This window comes from Pterocles gutturalis, unplaced genomic scaffold, assembly GCF_000699245.1.
Source record: "Pterocles gutturalis isolate BGI_N339 unplaced genomic scaffold, ASM69924v1 scaffold25816, whole genome shotgun sequence".
Lineage (NCBI taxonomy): Eukaryota > Metazoa > Chordata > Aves > Pterocliformes > Pteroclidae > Pterocles > Pterocles gutturalis.
In genome coordinates, this window is record NW_010106187.1 from 349 (window position 1) to 1351 (window position 1003).

General features: G+C 61.5%; 1 protein-coding gene across 1 annotated transcript in view; it reads left to right on the top strand.

Annotated features, from left to right (window-relative positions):
• The window catches only part of ATP5D (ATP synthase, H+ transporting, mitochondrial F1 complex, delta subunit), a gene marked incomplete at its 5' end in the record, with an annotated part of 1257 nt that extends 258 nt beyond the window's left edge, over positions 1-999 (top strand). Inside the window, 2 exons of the mRNA XM_010087707.1 lie at positions 324-400; positions 877-999. Of these exons, the coding sequence (XP_010086009.1) occupies positions 324-400; positions 877-999 (200 nt within the window). The remainder of the gene's footprint in view (positions 1-323; positions 401-876) is intronic.
• Between the last annotated feature and the right edge of the window lie 4 nt (positions 1000-1003).

The window sequence follows — 1003 nt, forward strand, 5'->3', positions numbered from 1 at the left end:
CCTCCCAGGGGCTGCTGGAGCTGCCCTGCAGGGCCGGGGAGCTGCCCCGGAGGATGGGGCTCAGTGCGAGGCCGTGGGCTGGGCTGGGGTTTTGTTTCTGCTCAGGCTCTCTGGGAGCATCCTCTGCTTTACCTTCCCCTTCGGTAGGAAACGAGTCCCTGAGGGACTTGGGAAGTGTTAGGGAAGGGCACCAAGGTTTAGTTTTGGTAAAGGGATGGTGGAGGCTCCTGGGATGAGCTTTCCAGCGCTGTCCTGTGTGTTGACCACAACGAGGCCCCTCTGGCAGTGCTGCCGGGCTCAGCCCCGCCGTTGTGCCTTTGCAGTCGTCACCGTCCACGCGGACTCCACCGTGCAGGTGCTGGCGGAGGAGGCGGTGACGATGGACATGCTGGATCTGGCTGTGAGTACCCGTGGGCCGGCTGAACCCTGCCTCCCTCCTTGGGGCAGGCCCTGGCAGCCCCGCTCCTTCCTGGGGGGGATTTTCTCCCCACTCTTCTCTGGGGTGGTTGCTTCGGGAGCTTCCTGTGGCTGCAGAAAGCACACGCAGACCACGGGCTGTGCCTTCACCCCGAGCTTCCCCATCACCCGGTGATCAGGATCCGGGCAGAGGAAGCCACGCAGTTGTTAACCCTTCCCCAGGCCATTTCCCTCCCCTCGGACAGACGCTGATCCTGCCCCTCCCCTCTCCCTTGGTCTCGGAACCGCTTTTTCGCAGCAGGGGCTGTTGATAAGGTGGCTGCTGCCAGCGCAGCCCTGTCAGCGGGTCTGGGGGGCCCGGGGTGTGGGGCTGACAACTGCAGTGAAGGGAGGGGGTGACACAAGGGCTGTAGGACAGGTCACCTCTCAGTGACACATTCCTCGTGCTCTCGTGTTCAGACTGCAAAGTCAAACCTGGAGAAGGCTGTTTCAGAGATGGCTGCAGCATCTGATGAAGCAGCTAAAGCAGAAGCTCAGATTAAAGTAGAAGCTAACGAAGCCCTTGTCAAAGCCCTGGAGTAATTAG